This window comes from Pogoniulus pusillus, chromosome 6 (assembly GCF_015220805.1).
Source record: "Pogoniulus pusillus isolate bPogPus1 chromosome 6, bPogPus1.pri, whole genome shotgun sequence".
In the NCBI taxonomy this organism is placed as follows: Eukaryota; Metazoa; Chordata; class Aves; order Piciformes; family Lybiidae; genus Pogoniulus; species Pogoniulus pusillus.
This window is the reverse complement of record NC_087269.1, coordinates 2,444,776-2,463,200: the sequence shown is the minus strand read 5'-3', so window position 1 is coordinate 2,463,200 and position 18,425 is coordinate 2,444,776. Positions and strand designations below refer to the sequence as shown.

The following is an 18,425-nucleotide window of genomic DNA, read 5'->3' as shown; positions in this document are numbered from 1 at the left end:
CTGAGATCCAATGTTAATGAACAACTTTCACAGTTGTTAACAGTCTTTGCCTGGAGAGCAAAATTAATGAGGATTATTAATGTTGCATCATTGGTAACAGCTTTGGAAAGGCAGTGGTCAGGCTTGGGAACTGTTCTGTCTTCCTCTGGGCGTGTGTCCCTTTCAGCCTTTGTTTCCCCTGGTTGGCTTCCATCTCTCCAGACCCTGGCAGTGTCCTGGCATGGCTGCTGGCTGTCCAGGGACATCTCCTGGGCTGGGGCTGCTGCCATAGATCTAATGCTGGATTTTGCTTGTTCTCTCCCAGGCACGTGTGAAAGCACAACCAGACCTCCTTGGGCTTCTCCCTGCACATCTCCTGCTCTCTCACCACAAGGCTCAAGACATGTGTGTGGATCTCCTGCCACCTGCCTGGGCTGGTGCAGAGCATTGGCACTGTTCTGCACTGCATCGCTGTCTGAGCAGCGAAGAGATCAGGACTTGTCCAGGTGTGCAGGTGAGTGGGGATGGACTCCAGTGTGATTCCAGACTCTTCAGGTGGGTGCAGATGCGTGGTTGGTTATTGCCTGTGCTACTGCCAGAGTGGAAGTCTCTGCTGTGTAATTGGTGTGCAGGTGGAAGGGGAGGAAAGAAGCTGCTTGCTTCTGCTGCCGAGCTCAAGGCAGTTCCTGTGAGGTAGAGAAGCCAAAGGGAGTTTAGGGTCGCAGGGTTCCGAAGGCTCAGCAGATGCCAGTTGTGAGTTGTGGCTGGATCTGTTGTTTGGAGCCTCCAGAATATCTTCCCTGGGCTTTGGAAAGGCAGTGGCCAATGTCGGGCACTGTTCTTTCTTCCTGTGTGTGTCCCTTTCATCCTCTCTTTCCTCTGTTGTGCTTTTGTCTCTGCAGGACCTGGCAGTGTCCTGACATGGCTGCTGGCTGTCCTGGGACCTCTCCTGCACTGGGTGTGCAGATGCATGCAGAGGCTGTGGTGGTTGCTGTGGGGCAGCAGGGCACGTGTGGGGCCTGTGCCTTCTGGCAGCAGCAGAGGAGATGAGCTGCAGCCTGAGGGCAGGCAGCATAAGAGCAACTGCAGGGAGGGCAGGTAGGGTGGCACAGGCAGGCAGGTGCTGTTTGGGAGCCTGCTTGGGCTGTTGTCCTCCCCTGGGGATGTGGCTGCACCTCTGCAGGAGCTGCCTGTGGGCAGAGCAGGTAATAGCAGGTTGTGAGCACTGCTATGTTGGGGCCTACATGGGGCTTTGTTTGCTCTCTTGCCAGGCACAGCCCTGGAGCACAGCCTGTGAAGCCCATGGAGCAGAGGAAAAGGGCAGAGGCTGCTCCAGGCCAGGCCACAGGGGCAGCAGGATGCCGTGCTCAGTGTGGAGCAGGAGCTGGTGGAGCTGCCAAGGGTGTCCCTGCAGTGAGCAGAGCAGGCCAAGAAGGACAGGTGAGGGATGCCTTTGTGTGTGTGGCTGGCAGAGGATGTGAAGAGGTGATGGATGCCCTGCCCAGATTTGTCCTGGTGGTGTTGGTGCTGCAGAAGGCTTTAGAACCCTTGAGACACACTGACAGCTCTGTACTTGTGTGTGTGTGTGTGTGCACTGCCATCTGCCTGGGCTGGTGCAGAGCATTGGCACTGTTCTGCTCTGCATCCCTGTCTGAGCAGTGAAGAGATCAGGACTTGTCCAGGTGTGCAGGTGAGTGGGGATGGACTTGGATGGACAGACACAACCCAGAGCTGTGCTGGGTGGCTGATGTGTGGCTGGAGGTGGCCATGTGCACGTGCAGCACAGGAAGGCAGTGCAAGAGCTGCCCTTGGGCTCTCCTGTTCCTCAGCCCTGTTTGCATTTCTCCTGACAGCTCCTGAAGTGCCAGAGCTCATTGGGCTCATCTCTGGGGTGTTGTAGTTACATTTCTGACACCATTTGCTGCAGCCTTCTGCTGCTCCTGCACATAGAGTGAGCAAGAGAAGCTCCCTTTCTGCTGCTGTTGTCCTCCCACTTAGGACACAGAGGCTGGAAAGGGCAGAGGGGACAGAGGAGGAGCCTGTGAGGCTAAGAGTCCTCTCTCAGCTGCCATGCTGCTGGGGCACTGCAGCCTGAGGTTGCAGTGGTTGGAGACCAGGAGCCATGGTGCTCCCCACCTTCTAGCAGTGGTGCCAGAGAGGCAGAGCAGAGGTGCCTTGGCCCAGTGTGATTCCAGACTCTTCAGGTGGGTGCAGAAGTGTGGTTGGTTTTTTGCCTGTGCTACTGCCAGAGTGGAAGTCTCTGCTGTGTAATTGGTGTGCAGGTGGAGGGGAGGAAAGAAGCTGCTTGCTTCTGCTGCCGAGCTCAAGGCAGTTCCTGTGAGGTAGAGAAGCCAAAGGGAGTTTAGGGTCGCAGGGTTCCAAAGGCTCAGCAGATGCCAGCTGTGAGTTGTGCCTGGATTTGCTGTGTGGAGCCTCCAGAATATCTTCCCTGGGCTTTGGAAAGGCAGTGGCCAATCTCGGGCACTGTTCTTTCTTCCTGTGTGTGTCCCTTTCATCCTCTCTTTCCTCTGTTGTGCTTTTGTCTCTGCAGGACCTGGCAGTGTCCTGACATGGCTGCTGGCTGTCCTGGGACCTCTCCTGCACTGGGTGTGCAGATGCATGCAGAGGCTGTGGTGGTTGCTGTGGGGCAGCAGGGCACGTGTGGGGCCTGTGCCTTCTGGCAGCAGCAGAGGAGATGAGCTGCAGCCTGAGGGCAGGCAGCATAAGAGCAACTGCAGGGAGGACAGGTAGGGTGGCACAGGCAGGCAGGTGCTGTTTGGGAGCCTGCTTGGGCTGTTATCCTCCCCTGGGGATGTGGCTGCTCCTCTGCAGGAGCTGCCTGTGGGCAGAGCAGATAATAGCAGGCTGTGAGCACTGCCATGTTGGGGCCTACATGGGGCTGTGTTTGCTCTCTTGCCAGGCACAGCCCTGGAGCACAGCCTGTGAAGCCCATGGAGCAGAGGAAGAGGGCAGAGGCTGCTCCAGGCCAGGCCACAGGGCAGCAGGATGCCATGCTCAGTGTGGAGCAGGAGCTGGTGGAGCTGCCAAGGGTGTCCCTGCAGTGAGCAGAGCAGGCCAAGAAGGACAGGTGAGGGATGCCTTTGTGTGTGTGGCTGGCAGAGGATGTGAAGAGGTGATGGAAGCCCTGCCCAGATTTGTCCTGGTGGTGTTGGTGCTGCAGAAGGCTTTAGAAGCCTTGAGACACACTGACAGCTCTGTACTTGTGTGTGTGTGCACTGCCATCTGCCTGGGCTGGTGCAGAGCATTGGCACTGTTCTGCTCTGCATCCCTGTCTGAGCAGTGAAGAGATCAGGATTGGTCCAGGTGTGCAGGTGAGTGGGATGGACTTGGCTGGACAGACACAACCCAGAGCTGTGCTGGGTGGCTGATGTGTGGCTGGAGCTGGCCATGTGCACGTGCAGCACAGGAAGGCAGTGCAAGAGCTGCCCTTGGGCTCTCCTGTTCCTCAGCCCTGTTTGAATTTCTCCTGACAGCCCCTGAAGTGCCAGAGCTCGTTGGGCTCATCTCTGAGGTGTTGTAGTTGCATTTCTGTCACCATTTGCTGCAGCCTTCTGCTCCTCCTGCACATAGAGTGGGCAAGAGAAGCTCCCTTTCTGCTGCTGTTGTCCTCCCACTTAGGACACAGAGGCTGGAAAGGGCAGAGGGGACAGAGGAGGAGCCTGTGAGGCTAAGAGTCCTCTCTCAGCTGCCATGCTGCTGGGGCACTGCAGCCTGAGGTTGCAGTGGTAGGAGACCAGGAGCCATGGTGCTCCCCACCTTCTAGCAGTGGTGCCAGAGAGGCAGAGCAGAGGTGCCTTGGCAGCCTGAGCAGCAAGGCACTGTAGTGCCTGGGCAGTCTCTGCTCACAAGTTGAGGCTGGGGAAGAGCTCTGTGCCTGTGTGGGCAGCAGCTGTTCCTGATGCTCCTGCATTTGCCACAGGGCCCACAGGATGCTGGCGTGGGACTGGCCTCGATGTCTGGAGGAGAACTTGGGTCACAGCTCAAGCGTTTGGCATGCTGGGGAGTGAAGGGAGATTGCTTGCAGCATCTCCAGGTGTGATTCCTGACTCTTCAGGTGGGTGCAGATGCGTGGTTGGTTATTGCCTGTGCTACTGCCAGAGTGGAAGTCTCTGCTGTGTAATTGGTGTGCAGGTGGAGGGGGAGGAAAGAAGCTGCTTGCTTCTGCTGCCGAGCTCAAGGCAGTTCCTGTGAGGTAGAGAAGCCAAAGGGAGTTTAGGGTCGCAGGTTCCGAAGGCTCAGCAGATGCCAGTTGTGAGTTGTGGCTGGATCTGTTGTTTGGAGCCTCCAGAATATCTTCCCTGGGCTTTGGAAAGGCAGTGGCCAATGTCGGGCACTGTTCTTTCTTCCTGTGTGTGTCCCTTTCATCCTCTCTTTCCTCTGTTGTGCTTTTGTCTCTGCAGGACCTGGCAGTGTCCTGACATGGCTGCTGGCTGTCCTGGGACCTCTCCTGCACTGGGTGTGCAGATGCATGCAGAGGCTGTGGTGGTTGCTGTGGGGCAGCAGGGCACGTGTGGGGCCTGTGCCTTCTGGCAGCAGCAGAGGAGATGAGCTGCAGCCTGAGGGCAGGCAGCATAAGAGCAACTGCAGGGAGGAGAGGTAGGGAGGCACAGGCAGGCAGGTGCTGTTTGGGAGCCTGCTTGGGCTGTTGTCCTCCCCTGGGGATGTGGCTGCTCCTCTGCAGGAGCTGCCTGTGGGCAGAGCAGATAATAGCAGGCTGTGAGCACTGCCATATTGGGGCCTACATGGGGCTGTGTTTGCTCTCTTGCCAGGCACAGCCCTGGAGCACAGCCTGTGAAGCCCATGGAGCAGAGGAAAAGGGCAGAGGCTGCTCCAGGCCAGGCCACAGGGGCAGCAGGATGCCATGCTCAGTGTGGAGCAGGAGCTGGTGGAGCTGCCAAGGGTGTCCCTGCAGTGAGCAGAGCAGGCCAGGAAGGACAGGTGAGGGATGCCTTTGTGTGTGAGGCTGGCAGAGGATGTGAAGAGGTGATGGAAGCCCTGCCCAGATTTGTCCTGGTGGTGTTGGTGCTGCAGAAGGCTTTAGAACCCTTGAGACACACTGACAGCTCTGTACTTGTGTGTGTGTGTGTGTGCACTGCCATCTGCCTGGGCTGGTGCAGAGCATTGGCACTGTTCTGCTCTGCATCCCTGTCTGAGCAGTGAAGAGATCAGGCCTGGTCCAGGTGTGCAGGTGAGTGGGGATGGACTCCAGTGTGATTCCTGACTCTTCAGGTGGGTGCAGAAGTGTGGTTGGTTATTGCCTGTGCTACTGCCAGAGTGGAAGTCTCTGCTCTGTAATTGGTGTGCAGGTGGAGGGGGAGGAAAGAAGCTGCTTGCTTCTGCTGCCGAGCTCAAGGCAGTTCCTGCGAGGTAGAGAAGCCAAAGGGAGTTTAGGGTCGCAGGGTTCCGAAGGCTCAGCAGATACCAGCTGTGAGTTGTGCCTGGATTTGCTGTGTGGAGCCTCTGGCACATCTTGCAAGGGCTTTTATCATGGAAGATGCATGTCTGGCTTGCTCAGGCATGACCCCTTCTTCCCCTTCCCTCTGCCTGGGTTGGGAAGCAGAGGGCAGGGAGAAGGCAAAAGGCTTGGGGACAGCCACACTGAGGGTCCAGGACTTGCCCAGCCTTGCTCTTCCCAAAGAGGGGAAAGCAAGCTCCTGACTTCAGCTCATATGGTCAGGTGTGGCAGAGTGCCATTGTGACAGGCAAATCTCTGTGGCCAGGGGCAGGCACTACTCTGGGGCAAAGAATAAACAGGCCTCTGCCACCTGCTGCTTGCTTTGGCTTCTACTTTTGCTTTGCCTGCTCGGCCCTGCCACCTCAGGCTCTGCTTTGCCTGCAACGACTGTCAAGGCACCGACAGGATTCCCTTCAAGCACTGGGTGCTGTCTGATGCTGTTTTGTGAGTGAATGTGCAGAGATTCTCTGTGGGAAACTCTGTAACTAGATTTAGTTGTGCCTTCCTGCCACAGCAGCAGAAGGGAGCCTCTCCAGTCCCGTGGTGGGCAAGAGCTACAGCTGAAACTAGGAAGCTCTTTCCAGTATTAAGTTTGGTGTTCCCATTTGCGAGTTGTTTCTGAAGCTGTCCTAGTCTGGCCTGCTCCCTGTGTGTCTAAGTATCCAAGCCCTGCGTTCTAAGCACTGTAAACTAAGTTTTCTGCTGAGATCCAATGTTAATGAACAACTTTCACAGTTGTTAACAGTCTTTGCCTGGAGAGCAAAATTAATGAGGATTATTAATGTTGCATCATTGGTAACAGCTTTGGAAAGGCAGTGGTCAGTCTTGGGAACTGTTCTGTCTTCCTCTGGGCGTGTGTCCCTTTCAGCCTTTGTTTCCCCTGTTGGCTTCCATCTCTCCAGACCCTGGCAGTGTCCTGGCATGGCTGCTGGCTGTCCAGGGACATCTCCTGGGCTGGGGCTGCTGCCATAGATCTAATGCTGGATTTTGCTTGTTCTCTCCAGGGCACGTGTGAAAGCACAACCAGACCTCCTTGGGCTTCTCCCTGCACATCTCCTGCTCTCTCACCACAAGGCTCAATACATGTGTGTGGATCTCCTGCCACCTGCCTGGGCTGGTGCAGAGCATTGGCACTGTTCTGCACTGCATCGCTGTCTGAGCAGCGAAGAGATCAGGACTTGTCCAGGTGTGCAGGTGAGTGGGGATGGACTCCAGTGTGATTCCAGACTCTTCAGGTGGGTGCAGAAGTGTGGTTGGTTATTGCCTGTGCTACTGCCAGAGTGGAAGTCTCTGCTCTGTAATTGGTGTGCAGGTGGAAGGGGAGGAAAGAAGCTGCTTGCTTCTGCTGCCGAGCTCAAGGCAGTTCCTGTGAGGTAGAGAAGCCAAAGGGAGTTTAGGGTCGCAGGGTTCCGAAGGCTCAGCAGATGCCAGCTGTGAGTTGTGGCTGGATCTGTTGTTTGGAGCCTCCAGAATATCTTCCCTGGGCTTTGGAAAGGCAGTGGCCAATCTCGGGCACTGTTCTTTCTTCCTGTGTGTGTCCCTTTCATCCTCTCTTTCCTCTGTTGTGCTTTTGTCTCTGCAGGACCTGGCAGTGTCCTGACATGGCTGCTGGCTGTCCTGGGACCTCTCCTGCACTGGGTGTGCAGATGCATGCAGAGGCTGTGGTGGTTGCTGTGGGGCAGCAGGGCACGTGTGGGGCCTGTGCCTTCTGGCAGCAGCAGAGGAGATGAGCTGCAGCCTGAGGGCAGGCAGCATAAGAGCAACTGCAGGGAGGACAGGTAGTGTGGCAGAGGCAGGCAGGTGGTGTTTGGGAGGAGCTGCTTGGGCTGTTATCCTCCCCTGGGGATGTGGCTGCTCCTCTGCAGGAGCTGCCTGTGGGCAGAGCAGATAATAGCAGGCTGTGAGCACTGCCATGTTGGGGCCTACATGGGGCTGTGTTTGCTCTCTTGCCAGGCACAGCCCTGGAGCACAGCCTGTGGAGCCCATGGAGCAGAGGAAGAGGGCAGAGGCTGCTCCAGGCCAGGCCACAGGGGCAGCAGGATGCCATGCTCAGTGTGGAGCAGGAGCTGGTGGAGCTGCCAAGGGTGTCCCTGCAGTGAGCAGAGCAGGCCAAGAAGGACAGGTGAGGGATGCCTTTGTGTGTGAGGCTGCCAGAGGATGTGAAGAGGTGATGGAAGCCCTGCCCAGATTTGTCCTGGTGGTGTTGGTGCTGCAGAAGGCTTTAGAACCCTTGAGACACAGTGACAGCTCTGTACTTGTGTGTGTGTGTGTGTGTGCACTGCCATCTGCCTGGGCTGGTGCAGAGCATTGGCACTGTTCTGCTCTGCATCCCTGTCTGAGCAGTGAAGAGATCAGGACTGGTGCAGGTGTGCAGGTGAGTGGGGATGGACTCCAGTGTGATTCCAGACTCTTCAGGTGGGTGCAGAAGTGTGGTTGGTTATTGCCTGTGCTACTGCCAGAGTGGAAGTCTCTGCTCTGTAATTGGTGTGCAGGTGGAAGGGGAGGAAAGAAGCTGCTTGCTTCTGCTGCCGAGCTCAAGGCAGTTCCTGCGAGGTAGAGAAGCCAAAGGGAGTTTAGGGTCGCAGGGTTCCAAAGGCTCAGCAGATGCCAGCTGTGAGTTGTGCCTGGATTTGCTGTGTGGAGCCTCTGGAACATCTTGCAAGGGCTTTTATCATGGAAGATGCATGTCTGGCTTGCTCAGGCACGACCCCTTCTTCCCCTTCCCTCTGCCTGGGTTGGGAAGCAGAGGGCAGGGAGAAGGCAAAAGGCTTGGGGACAGCCACACTGAGGGTCCAGGACTTGCCCAGCCTTGCTCTTCCCAAAGAGGGGAAAGCAAGCTCCTGACTTCAGCTCATATGGTCAGGTGTGGCAGAGTGCCATTGTGACAGGCAAATCTCTGTGGCCAGGGCAGGCACTACACTGGGGCAAAGAATAAACAGGCCTCTGCCACCTGCTGCTTGCTTTGGCTTCTACTTTTGCTTTGCCTGCTCGGCCCTGCCACCTCATGCTCTGCTTTGCCTGCAACGACTGTCAAGGCACCGACAGGATTCCCTTCAAGCACTGGGTGCTGTCTGATGCTGTTTTGTGAGTGAATGTGCAGAGATTCTCTGTGGGAAACTCTGTAACTAGATTTAGTTGTGCCTTCCTGCCACAGCAGCAGAAGGGAGCCTCTCCAGTCCCGTGGTGGGCAAGAGCTACAGCTGAAACTAGGAAGCTCTTTCCAGTATTAAGTTTGGTGTTCCCATTTGCGAGTTGTTTCTGAAGCTGTCCTAGTCTGGCCTGCTCCCTGTGTGTCTAAGTATCCAAGCCCTGCGTTCTAAGCACTGTAAACTAAGTTTTCTGCTGAGATCCAATGTTAATGAACAACTTTCACAGTTGTTAACAGTCTTTGCCTGGAGAGCAAAATTAATGAGGATTATTAATGTTGCATCATTGGTAACAGCTTTGGAAAGGCAGTGGTCAGGCTTGGGAACTGTTCTGTCTTCCCCTGGGCGTGTGTCCCTTTCAGCCTTTGTTTCCCCTGGTTGGCTTCCATCTCTCCAGACCCTGGCAGTGTCCTGGCATGGCTGCTGGCTGTCCAGGGACATCTCCTGGGCTGGGGCTGCTGCCATAGATCTAATGCTGGATTTTGCTTGTTCTCTCCCAGGCACGTGTGAAAGCACAACCAGACCTCCTTGGGCTTCTCCCTGCACATCTCCTGCTCTCTCACCACAAGGCTCAATACATGTGTGTGGATCTCCTGCCACCTGCCTGGGCTGGTGCAGAGCATTGGCACTGTTCTGCACTGCATCGCTGTCTGAGCAGCGAAGAGATCAGGACTTGTCCAGGTGTGCAGGTGAGTGGGGATGGACTCCAGTGTGATTCCAGACTCTTCAGGTGGGTGCAGATGCATGGTTGGTTATTGCCTGTGCTACTGCCAGAGTGGAAGTCTCTGCTGTGTAATTGGTGTGCAGGTGGAAGGGGAGGAAAGAAGCTGCTTGCTTCTGCTGCCGAGCTCAAGGCAGTTCCTGTGAGGTAGAGAAGCCAAAGGGAGTTTAGGGTCGCAGGGTTCCGAAGGCTCAGCAGATGCCAGTTGTGAGTTGTGGCTGGATCTGTTGTTTGGAGCCTCCAGAATATCTTCCCTGGGCTTTGGAAAGGCAGTGGCCAATCTCGGGCACTGTTCTTCCTTCCTGTGTGTGTCCCTTTCATCCTCTCTTTCCTCTGTTGTGCTTTTGTCTCTGCAGGACCTGGCAGTGTCCTGACATGGCTGCTGGCTGTCCTGGGACCTCTCCTGCACTGGGTGTGCAGATGCATGCAGAGGCTGTGCTGGTTGCTGTGGGGCAGCAGGGCACGTGTGGGGCCTGTGCCTTCTGGCAGCAGCAGAGGAGATGAGCTGCAGCCTGAGGGCAGGCAGCATAAGAGCAACTGCAGGGAGGACAGGTAGGGAGGCACAGGCAGGCAGGTGCTGTTTGGGAGGAGCTGCTTGGGCTGTTGTCCTCCCCTGGGGATGTGGCTGCTCCTCTGCAGGAGCTGCCTGTGGGCAGAGCAGATAATAGCAGGCTGTGAGCACTGCCATGTTGGGGCCTACATGGGGCTGTGTTTGCTCTCTTGCCAGGCACAGCCCTGGAGCACAGCCTGTGAAGCCCATGGAGCAGAGGAAAAGGGCAGAGGCTGCTCCAGGCCAGGCCACAGGGGCAGCAGGATGCCATGCTCAGTGTGGAGCAGGAGCTGGTGGAGCTGCCAAGGGTGTCCCTGCAGTGAGCAGAGCAGGCCAAGAAGGACAGGTGAGGGATGCCTTTGTGTGTGAGGCTGGCAGAGGATGTGAAGAGGTGATGGATGCCCTGCCCAGATTTGTCCTGGTGGTGTTGGTGCTGCAGAAGGCTTTAGAAGCCTTGAGACACACTGACAGCTCTGTGTGTGTGTGCACTGCCATCTGCCTGGGCTGGTGCAGAGCATTGGCACTGTTCTGCTCTGCATCCCTGTCTGAGCAGTGAAGAGATCAGGACTTGTCCAGGTGTGCAGGTGAGTGGGGATGGACTTGGCTGGACAGACACAGCCCAGAGCTGTGCTGGGTGGCTGATGTGTGGCTGGAGCTGGCCATGTGCACGTGCAGCACGGGAAGGCAGTGCAAGAGCTGCCCTTGGGCTCTCCTGATCCCCAGCCCTGTTTGAATTTCTCCTGACAGCCCCTGAAGTGCCAGAGCTCGTTGGGCTCATCTCTGAGGTGCTGTAGTTGCATTTCTGTCACCATTTGCTGCAGCCTTCTGCTCCTCCTGCACATAGAGTGGGCAAGAGAAGCTCCCTTTCTGCTGCTGTAGTCCTCCCACTTAGGACACAGAGGCTGGAAAGGGCAGAGGTGACAGAGGAGGAGCCTGTGAGGCTAAGAGTCCTCTCTCAGCTGCCATGCTGCTGGGGCACTGCAGCCTGAGGTTGCAGTGGTAGGAGACCAGGAGCCATGGTGCTCCCCACCTTCTAGCAGTGGTGCCAGAGAGGCCAAGCAGAGGTGCCTTGGCAGCCTGAGCAGCAAGGCACTGTAGTGCCTGGGCAGTCTCTGCACACAAGTTGAGGCTGGGGAAGAGCTCTGTGCCTGTGTGAGCAGCAGCTGTTCCTGATGCTCCTGCATTTGCCACAGGGCCCACAGGATGCTGGCGTGGGACTGGCCTCGATGTCTGGAGGAGAACTTGGGTCACAGCTCAAGCGTGTGGCATGCTGGGGAGTGAAGGGAGATTGCTTGCAGCATCTCCAGGAGTGATTCCTGACTCTTCAGGTGAGATCAGAAGTGTGGTTGGTTATTGCCTGTGCTACTGCCAGAGTGGAAGTCTCTGCTGTGTAATTGGTGTGCAGGTGGAAGGGGAGGAAAAAAGCTGCTTGCTTCTGCTGCCGAGCTCAAGGCAGTTCCTGTGAGGTAGAGAAGCCAAAGGGAGTTTAGGGTCACAGGGTTCCGAAGGCTCAGCAGATGCCAGTTGTGAGTTGTGGCTGGATCTGTTGTTTGGAGCCTCCAGAATATCTTCCCTGGGCTTTGGAAAGGCAGTGGCCAATCTCGGGCACTGTTCTTTCTTCCTGTGTGTGTCCCTTTCATCCTCTCTTTCCTCTGTTGTGCTTTTGTCTCTGCAGGACCTGGCAGTGTCCTGACATGGCTGCTGGCTGTCCTGGGACCTCTCCTGCACTGGGTGTGCAGATGCATGCAGAGGCTGTGGTGGTTGCTGTGGGGCAGCAGGGCACGTGTGGGGCCTGTGCCTTCTGGCAGCAGCAGAGGAGATGAGCTGCAGCCTGAGGGCAGGCAGCATAAGAGCAACTGCAGGGAGGAGAGGTAGGGTGGCACAGGCAGGCAGGTGCTGTTTGGGAGGAGCAGCTTGGGCTGTTGTCCTCCCCTGGGGATGTGGCTGCACCTCTGCAGGAGCTGCCTATGGGCAGAGCAGATAATAGCAGGCTGTGAGCACTGCCATGTTGGGGCCTACATGGGGCTTTGTTTGCTCTCTGGGGCCAAGAAGGACAGGTGAGGGATGCCTTTGTGTGTGAGGCTGGTAGAGGATGTGAAGAGGTGATGGATGCCCTGCCCAGATTTGTCCTGGTGGTGTTGGTGCTGCAGAAGGCTTTAGAAGCCTTGAGACACACTGACAGCTCTGTACTTGTGTGTGTGTGCACTGCCATCTGCCTGGGCTGGTGCAGAGCATTGGCACTGTTCTGCTCTGCATCCCTGTCTGAGCAGTGAAGAGATCAGGACTGGTGCAGGTGTGCAGGTGAGTGGGGATGGACTCCAGTGTGATTCCAGACTCTTCAGGTGGGTGCAGATGCGTGGTTGGTTATTGCCTGTGCTACTGCCACAGTGGAAGTCTCTGCTGTGTAATTGGTGTGCAGGTGGAGGGGAGGAAAAAGCTGCTTGCTTCTGCTGCCGAGCTCAAGGCAGTTCCTGTGAGGTAGAGAAGCCAAAGGGAGTTTAGGGTCGCAGGGTTCCGAAGGCTCAGCAGATGCCAGTTGTGAGTTGTGGCTGGATCTGTTGTTTGGAGCCTCCAGAATATCTTCCCTGGGCTTTGGAAAGGCAGTGGCCAATCTCGGGCACTGTTCTTTCTTCCTGTGTGTGTCCCTTTCATCCTCTCTTTCCTCTGTTGTGCTTTTGTCTCTGCAGGACCTGGCAGTGTCCTGACATGGCTGCTGGCTGTCCTGGGACCTCTCCTGCACTGGGTGTGCAGATGCATGCAGAGGCTGTGGTGGTTGCTGTGGGGCAGCAGGGCACGTGTGGGGCCTGTGCCTTCTGGCAGCAGCAGAGGAGATGAGCTGCAGCCTGAGGGCAGGCAGCATAAGAGCACTGCAGGGAGGACAGGTAGTGTGGCAGAGGCAGGCAGGTGCTGTTTGGGAGCAGCTTGGGCTGTTGTCCTCCCCTGGGATGTGGCTGCTCCTCTGCAGGAGCTGCCTGTGGGCAGAGCAGATAATAGCAGGCTGTGAGCACTGCCATGTTGGGGCCTACATGGGGCTGTGTTTGCTCAGCACAGCCCTGGAGCACAGCCTGTGAAGCCCAGGGAGCAGAGGAAAGGGCAGAGGCTGCTCCAGGCCAGGCCACAGGGGCAGCAGGATGCCATGCTCAGTGTGGAGCAGGAGCTGGTGGAGCTGCCGAGGGTGTCCCTGCAGTGAGCAGAGCAGGCAGGACGCTGCAGCATGGAGGAGGCGATGGGCACAAGGCTGCCAGATGCCCTTCGGGTGGGTTGCTGTGGACATGAGAGAGTGGAAAGTGTGGAGTGGTGCTGCTGCTGATCCAGGGGGAAAATGCTCTGCCAGGCAGTGCCCAAGGAGACCAGAATCATGGGGACACTGCTTCTTTTTGGGCTGACTTCTGATCACCTGCAGTGATCTCCTTGGCACCTGGGCCAGGTCTGTGTGCTGCAGGAAAGCAAAGTGCCAAGCTGGAAAGCAGCTGCACTGGGAATTGGCATTTGGGCAGTGGCTGGCTGGGATCTGAGGGGTTAGTGGTGTGTGTGTGTGTGCTGAGGCTGTCTCTGAAGCATGATGGTTGTAAAACCACTTCAGGCATCATGGGGCTAGCCAAGCTCACTGTGATTCCCCAAATAGGTGATGTCACTGGTGAGGAGTGGCCCACAGACTCCCACCTCCACCCTGCACTGCCTTGGATGTCTGACCTGGCTGAGGAGTTCCAGAGACATTTAGAGTGGCTGCTGGAACTTCAAGGGAAGTTCAGTGAGGGCATCAGTGAGGTGCAGGAAATCAGCAAGGCCTTGCTTCAGGCACCCCTCATTGAAAGGCTGAAAGTCAGGAGGCTGGAGAGACAGGTGGAGAGCCTGCAGAAGGAGCTCCAGGAAAAGACTGTGGATTTGCAGAAGGCAAGAAGAGCACTGCAGAGGAAGGAGGAAAAGCAGGCTGCTCGTCAAAGTAAGGAGGAGGAAGAGCAGGCAGGTGGCATGGGGAAGGCATCAGTGCTGCAGCAACAACTGGCCCAGCTGCAAGAGGAGAAGCTCTCCCACTGCCAACAGCTGAGCCACGTGTAGAAAGGTGGCCAGGAAGAAGAACAGATGATGGAAGCCTTTGTGTGTGATGCTGACAGAGGATGTGAAGAGCTGAGCGGAGCACTGCCCAGATTTGTTCTGGTGTTGGTGCTGCAGAAGGCTTTGGAAGCCTTGAGACACACTGACAGTTCTGTGTGTGTGTGCACTGCCATCTGCCTGGGCTAGTGCAGAGCATTGGCACTGTTCTGCACTGCATCCCTATCTGAGCAGTGAAGAGATCAGGACTGGTCCAGGTGTGCAGGTGAGTGGGGATGGACTTGGCAGGACAGACACAGCCCAGAGCTGTGCTGGGTGGCTGATGTGTGGCTGGAGCTGGCCATGTGCACTTGCAGCACAGAAAGCCAGTGGCATCCTGGGCAGCACCCGAAGCAGTGTGGGCAGCAGCAGCAGGTCAGGGCAGAGGATTCTGCCAGCACAAAGAGACATGGACCTGCTCACAATGGTCAGGGGAGAACAACAGAGAAGATTGGGGCTGCAGCACCGCTTCATTAAGCAATGGCATTTCTTGTTTCCCTAGAGAGCAGGAGGTCAGATGCCAGGACACCCTGATGGTGACCTCAGCCACCTCTGTGCAGCTACAACCTCCAGTGCTTCTGCCTGTGCCTGCAGTGCTCTGAGAGACGAGCTGAAGGCAGCTAGGGACAAGGTATGGAGGGTTAAAGCTGTGGCCTGAGGACAGCAGCTGGGAGGGCAGGAGGGAAGGATTTGCCTGAGTTGCACAGGGACTCAGCTCCCTCTGCCTAAGGCAGGCTGCTTTTCCCCACATACAGATAGTCCACTTGACCCTGGAGCTGGAGGTGGAGTCCCAGAAACGTCAGCAGCTGGCAGCCAAGAATCAGGAGCTGCAAGAGCTGCTGGTGGCTCAGAAACGGGAGCAGGCTGAGCAGAGGGGAAAAGCTCACGCAAGAGTGATGGAGCTTATCAGCCTGAACCATCAGGTCAGTTGTGTACCCTTTGAATGTGTGGTGGCTGCTGCACTGCTGTGTGGCTGTGCTCAAGGCTTTGAGGTGTGTTCTCCTGGGCATCCGGCTTCCTTGGGTAGCCTGGTGGCTTTGCTTGCAGGGAGGAGAGCTGCCATTGGCTGCCTGGGAGTGTTGCCGTGTGTGTGGTGGGAGCTGTGTGAGTGACAGAGGTGCAGGCTTGCCCTGACCCTCATGCCTGCCCTGCTGCCACCCGTTTGATGCCAGCTTTCAGAGCCAAGTGGCAGCACACACCGGCTTCCTGAGAGGGTGGGCATGGCCTCTTTCTTCAAGTTGCTGCTTCTCTTTCAGTTGGGTGCCTCTGCAGTTTCTGCCACAAGACAGCTTAAAGACTCCAGCTCCTTCAGGGTTACAAAGCTGGAGGAGAAGAACAGAGCTCTGGAGAAAGAGCTGGAGAGAGCCCGGAGCATGCAGAAGGAGATGGAGCGGCAGCTGGCCAGAGAGAAGGCAGCCAGAGAAGCCCGTGAGGAGTTGTACCAGAGGAGCAAGGAAGCCATCAGAGTGATGAAAGAGCAATTAGACATGTAAGTGTCAGTGTTTTCTTTTTGTCCCCACACGTCATGCTGGGCTACCTTTCCAGCACAGCTTTTCCATCCCATGTCCTTTTGTCACCATTTGCTGCAGCCCTCTCCTCCTCCTGCACATAGAGTGGGCAAGAGAAGCTCCCTTTCTGCTGCTGTAGTCCTCCCACTTAGGACACAGAAGCTGGAAAGGGCAGAGGGGACAGAGGAGGAGCCTGTGAGGCTAAGAGTCCTCTCTCAGCTGCCATGCTGATGGGGCATTGGCAGCCTGAGGTTGCAGTGGCAGGAGACCAGGAGCCATGGTGCTCCCCACCTTCTAGCAGAGGTCCCACAAAGTCTGACCGGGCTGAGGAGTTCCACAGACATTCAGAGTGGCTGCTGGAACTTCAAGAGAAGTTCAGTGAGGGCATCAGTGAGGTGCAGGAAATCAGCAAGTCCTTGCTTCAGGCAGCCCACATTGAAAGCCTCAAAGTCAGGAGGCTGGAAAGACAAGTGGAGAGCCTGCAGAAAGAGCTCCAGGAAAAGACTGTGGATTTGCAGAAGGCAAGAAGAGCACTGCAGAGGAAGGAGGAGAAGCAGGCTGCTCATCAAAGCAAGGAGGAGGAAGAGGAGGCAGGTGGCATGAAGAAGGCATCAGTGCTGCAGCAACAACTGACCCAGCTGCAAGAGGAGAAGCTCTCCCTCTGCCAACAGCTGAGCCACATACAGAACGGTGGCCAGGAAGAAGAACAGATAATGGATGCCTCTGCAGTTTCTGCCATGAAACAGCTTAAAGACTCCAGTTCCTTAAGGTTTGCAAAGCTGGAGGAGAAGAACAGAGCTCTGGAGAAAGAGCTGGAGAGAGCCCGGAGCATGCAGAAGGAGATGGAGCGGCAGCTGGCCAGAGAGAAGGCAGCTAGAGAAGCCCATGAGGAGTTGTACCAGAGGAGCAAGGAAGCCATCAGAGTGATGAAAGAGCAATTAGACATGTAAGTGTCAGTGTTTTCTTTTTGTCCCCACACATCATGCTGGGCTACCTTTCCAGCACAGCTTTTCCATCCCATGTCCTTTTGTCACCATTTTCTGCAGGCCTCTGCTCCTCCTGCACATAAAGTGGGCAAGAGAAGCTCCCTTTCTGCTGCTGTAGTCCTCCCACTTAGGACACAGAGGCTGGAAAGGGCAGAGGGGACAGAGGGGGAGCCTGTGAGGCTAAGAGTCCTCTCTCAGCTGCCATGCTGCTGGGGCATTGGCAGCCTGAGGTTGCAGTGGTAGGAGACCAGGAGCCATGGTACTCCCCACCTTCTAGCAGAGGTCCCACAAATTCTGACCGGGCTGAGGAGTTCCACAAACATTCAGAGTGGCTGCTGGAACTTCAAGAGAAGTTCAGTGAGGGCATCAGTGAGGTGCAGGAAATCAGCAAGGCCTTGCTTCAGGCACCCCTCATTGAAAGCCTCAAAGTCAGGAGGCTGGAAAGACAAGCGGAGAGCCTGCAGAGAGAACTCCAGGAAAAGACTGTGGATTTGCAGAAGGCAAGAAGAGCACTGCAGAGGAAGGAGGAGAAGCAGGCTGCTCATCAAAGCAAGGAGGAGGAAGAGGAGGCAGGTGGCATGAAGAAGGCATCAGTGCTGCAGCAACAACTGACCCAGTTGCAAGAGGAGAAGCTCTCCCTCTGCCAACAGGTGAACCACATGTAGAAGGGTGGCCAGGAAGAAGAACAGATAATGGATGCCTCTGCAGTTTCTGCCATGAAACAGCTTAAAGACTCCAGCTCCTTCAGGGTTACAAAGCTGGAGGAGAAGAACAGAGCTCTGGAGAAAGAGCTGGAGAGAGCCCGGAGCGTGCAGAAGGAGATGGAGCGGCAGCTGGCCAGAGAGAAGGCAGCTAGAGAAGCCCGTGAGGAGTTGTACCAGAGGAGCAAGGAAGCCATCAGAGTGATGAAAGAGCAATTAGACATGTAAGTGTCAGTGTTTTCTTTTTGTCCCCACACGTCATGCTGGGCTACCTTTCCAGCACAGCTTTTCCATCCCATGTTCTTTTGTCACCATTTTCTGCAGCCCTCTCCTCCTCCTGCACATAAAGTGGGCAAGAGAAGCTCCCTTTCTGCTGCTGTAGTCCTCCCACTTAGGACACAGAAGCTGGAAAGGGCAGAGGGGACAGAGGAGGAGCTTGTGAGGCTAAGAGTCCTCTCTCAGCTGCCATGCTGATGGGGCATTGGCAGCCTGAGGTTGCAGTGGGAGGAGACCAGGAGCCATGGTACTCCCCACCTTCTAGCAGAGGTGCCAGAGAGGCAGAGCAGAGGTGCCTTGGCAGCCTGAGCAGCAAGACACTTTAGTGCCTGGGCAGTCTCTGCTCACAAGTTGAGCCTGGGGAAGAGCTCTGTGCCCGTGTGAGCAGCAGCTGTTCCTGATGCTCCTGCATCAAGGTCACTGTGATTCCCCAAATAGGTGGTGTCACTGGTGAGGAGTGGCCCATAGACTCCCACCTCCACCCCGCACAGCTTTGGATGTCTGACCTGGCTGAGGAGTTCCAGAGACATCCAGAGTGGCTGCTGGAACTTCAAGAGAAGTTCTGTGCGGGCATCAGTGAGGTGCAGGAAATCAGCAAGGCCTTGCTTCAGGCACCCCACATCGAAAGGCTCAAAGTCAGCAGGCTGGAGAGACAAGTGGAGAGCCTGCAGAGAGAACTCCAGGAAAAGACTGTGGATTTGCAGAATGCAAGAAGAGCACTGCAGAGGAAGGAGGAAAAGCAGGTTGCTCATCAAAGCAAGGAGGAGGAAGAGGTGGCAGGTGGCATGAAGAAGGCATCAGTGCTGCAGCAACAACTGGCCCAGCTGCAAGAGGAGAAGCTCTCCCTCTGCCAACAGCTGAGCCACGTGTAGAAGGGTGGCCAGGAAGAAGAACAGATAATGGATGCCTCTGCAGTTTCTGCCATGAAACAGCTTAAAGACTCCAGCTCCTTCAGGGTTACAAAGCTGGAGGAGAAGAACAGAGCTCTGG

General features: G+C 56.2%; 1 protein-coding gene across 1 annotated transcript; it reads left to right on the top strand.

Moving 5' to 3' along the window:
- Positions 1-13,460: 13,460 nt before the first annotated feature.
- On the top strand, positions 13,461-17,123 carry LOC135175779 (trichohyalin-like). The gene is made up of 6 exons (XM_064144071.1): positions 13,461-13,927; positions 14,559-14,595; positions 14,720-14,887; positions 15,221-15,453; positions 15,771-16,418; positions 16,736-17,123. The coding sequence occupies exons 1-6, from the start codon at positions 13,461-13,463 to the stop codon at positions 17,121-17,123; spliced, it is 1,941 nt and encodes a 646-aa protein (XP_064000141.1).
- Positions 17,124-18,425: the final 1,302 nt, after the last annotated feature.